The 3,689-nt window shown below is 31.3% G+C and overlaps 1 protein-coding gene across 3 annotated transcripts in view; it reads left to right on the plus strand.

Moving 5' to 3' along the window:
- LOC106867859 (CD63 antigen) overlaps nucleotides 1-3,689 on the plus strand; it is a 50,047-nt gene that overhangs the window by 24,539 nt on the left and 21,819 nt on the right. For all 3 annotated transcript variants that reach the window (XM_052968254.1, XM_052968255.1, XM_014912900.2), the window contains exon 7: nucleotides 1,870-1,953. In XM_052968254.1, coding sequence (XP_052824214.1) covers nucleotides 1,870-1,953 — 84 coding nt within the window. The remainder of the gene's footprint in view (nucleotides 1-1,869; nucleotides 1,954-3,689) is intronic.

The raw sequence follows: 3,689 nt of genomic DNA on the forward strand, positions 1-3,689 counted from the left end.
TGTATGTATGTATATACATAATATACATATATATATATAAGTATATACATATATCTTATCTATAAAAGGTAGATTTTCTCTGTGTGTGTGTGTGTGTGTTTAAAATTGTCATTATATTTGTGTTGGTTTGTCCACCAACATCCCCATAACTCAGCAGTTCAGCAAAAGAGACTGATGGAATAGGAACCAGACTTAAAATAAAAAATACAGGAATCAATTCTTTCGACTAAGCTCTTCAAGGCAGTGCCCCAGCATGGTCACAGTCCAATGACTGAAACAAGAAAAATATAAAAGGTAAGGTATTTTCTCTCTGAAGCATGACAAGTAGAGTGCTGGACTATGTAAATTTTAGTATTTCATTCTATCCCTTTACAATCTGATCACACATCTTTCTTGGGTTGATCTAACCTTCTATCATTCTAACATCAGCAAAATGTACTGTAGATGATGCTACAATTGACAGTTTCTTACACCAATTCTGATTCATGACTTTGCGCCAAGGTGAGACATTATTATAAAATATATTACACAACATGCCTGGTCAAGAAATAATTTTCCATCAAAATATAGTAATGCCAGAAATAGATTTATTATTAATTTATTAGCTATCTTTAATTTATTACAACTTACCATATGTATACTAATAGTATTTTAACCCTTAAGCATTTAAATCAGCCATATCCAGCCCAAATATTCTACTTGTTTTAAGTTCAAACTGGCCAGATCTAGCCTCTCATACCTACCCTACAATGCTATTTTAAAAATAAATAATGATATCATCATAATCTTGAAGCTTCAAGATAATGCATGATTAATTTCAAATAATAAGACAGAATAATCTGAATGCTAGGATTATAGCTTAATTCTTTTGTTATCATATTTCTGTTGAAATACACTGTTTTTGCTTAAATTAATTTTGAAAATAATGAAGAATTTGGTAAAATACCTTTATCATTTTTAAGTTAGTGTTTGCAGCATAAATTAACATTTTAATTTAGTTCACTTTAAAGGCAGTAATGTTCTATGATAGCAGAGTCAGGCAGGTTGGTGTCAAAAGAGTTAAGTAACTGGAATTGGAAGAAAATATTACTTCATTTGGGTTGTTGTTGTTGTTCATATCTTCAGATCATCCTTAGGTGAGCAGGCATATCATCAAGCATAACCATCTTATCTCTTTTCAAGAGCATCTCAGACATTATTTAGTGTTTCCTTCACTTTTTTTAAAACCGTAGACTGTGACTTAAAGAAACTTGGCTGATTCATTCAACAGAACAATTGACTAGATGAAGGTGATACTTGAGGAAGTGAGGATTATAAAGTCATGAGATGGAACACTTAGATATCAATTCATGTGAATGTTGCTTTGACATGCTTTGTATCCCATTTCTTTATTAACATTGAAAATGCAGTCCTCGTTGATCATATAAAAATGTCAATAATTAATCTAATAAACTGACATTTAGAAATTACATTGATTTTATAATACATCAATACCTATACTATGTCACAGTTTTCAAATTCACTCATTCACACACCATCTTCTGGAGCCACTACATTAAAGTAAACTATATGCATATTAACTAGTACATCTTGCCTATGACAAAAATGGCTAAGTTAATCGATAGAGTAACATAATACCGATAGATAAATCTAATATTTGTATCTTTTAACAGTTCTATGTTACACCCATGACTAGGTCAACTTATTTCTTGAAACAACCAGAGCGCAGCTCTTAGTAGATATCAAATAGTGCTTATACAACTCAAGAGTTATGGAACCTGCACACAGTTTTATGCATTTTTTTGTATGTTTCATTTAATATAATGACATCATTTGTTCATGTATAATTTGTAATTATTTTTGTTTCAGAGTTGTTGGGGTACAATACAGGCTTTATTAAACGAACAGAGTGGACTGATGATGGGAATTGGTGTAACAGTGCTAGGATTTGAGGTAAGTCATTGCAGGAAAGGGAACTATAACACTTGGATCACTACAATCCTGTTCTGCTGTTCAGAACTTATCATATTCTATCAAATTGTCAAAACCACTTTCAATTTTTCTAGTATTTTCATTATCATTATACTCATAATACTAATTCATCCCATTTGGACCTTGGAGCATTCATAGCTATCAAGATGATAGATAGCCTAAATCATCTTATCAAGTTGACAAGAAAGAATCTTTGTATGATTGGTCAACCTGCTAGAAATAGAAGTTAAATATCCCTGAAATCATATCATACTATTTTAAATAAGAAATAGAGGAATTCTAAAAAGTAGTCCTTGACAAAGGTTATTTTAAGAGGAGATTCATTAAAATCACCTTTTCAAGATAATACTCTGGTCCATCTTCTATTAATGCATCAGTTCTACAAGAGATACATCAGTTCTCAGTTTTCATAGATCACCTGGTCAATTTCTGTGAAAATGAGTCATTGAAAACCCATGTTGAGTAAGCTCAACAGTAGACACCAATACAAGAACAGTTAGCTTAAACAAAGACCTTGCAAAGATGAACGTTTGGGCAGGTGATTGGAAAATAACATTTGAGCCATCAAAATGTAAAGCAATGGTCCTGTCAAGGAAAAAATAAACCCATCAAACCTTCCATAGCACTTTGGTAATTACAGGCTGTGTATGAAAAAACAGCTTGAGATTTTGGCCATAACCATAGACAGAGTCTCGTGTGGGCAGAACATATCCCCACTGTATGTAATAAGAGAGGCTTGAAATCCCCACTGTATGTAATAAACAGAGGCTTGAAATATTACAAAAAAATTGCAAATGAGCTGAACGTAGAAAGAGGAGCCATCTTTTAATGAATCCAGATCCAAAACATTCTGGTGTAAATCAGATTATGCTGGACAAATAAATACCTCACAGACTAAGTATACTTATACGATTTACTACTGTCAAAAGGAGAGCTCTTAAGATCATAGACATTATTGGAGCAGATGCTGCCAGAAAAATTCACAGTCAATACAGGAGACAAGTTGCAGCAATAATAGCTCTATACAAAATGTGTACACAGCACAGCTTATCAGAAAAACTCAGCAATGTTCTGTAGCAGTACAAAATAAATTGTCTTTACAAAAACCAATACATTGCACAGCCTCTCAACACCTGATACAAAGAGTTACACTCTGGACAGAGCCTTTTCTATTCAGCTATCAGAGTTTGGAACAAACTTCCAAGGATAGTCAGAGGTTATCTCAAGCTTTCAAAGGCTGAGAGAATAAATAGTGTTTGTCATTCTCACATTGGCAATCCAGTGAAGAAGTCAATATCCTTTGGAAATTTATAACCAATGACAATTGTTTGCTAAGGCATTACATAAATTTAAAAAATATGCTTACAAATGAATATGTATGTATTGATATATGTATGTGTCTCTGTGTGTATTTGTGTGTGTGTCTGTATATATATATATATATATATATATATATATATACATACATATTATATTATATTTATCATAAGATATTTACTTTACTTTATATTATACTCATTTATTGTGCTTTTAATTATTAATTTTTCTATATGTGATAGTGGATTTTCATCGATGAGTTCTTGAAACTTGGTTATTTTCCCTAAAACTATATATTTTATATATATTTTATCTATAAAGCTCAATTTAATTTTAATTTTTTATAAATTGATTTTAATTGAGTTTTTACCTGTAATTTT

This window comes from Octopus bimaculoides, chromosome 5 (assembly GCF_001194135.2).
Source record: "Octopus bimaculoides isolate UCB-OBI-ISO-001 chromosome 5, ASM119413v2, whole genome shotgun sequence".
NCBI classification, from domain to species: Eukaryota; Metazoa; Mollusca; class Cephalopoda; order Octopoda; family Octopodidae; genus Octopus; species Octopus bimaculoides.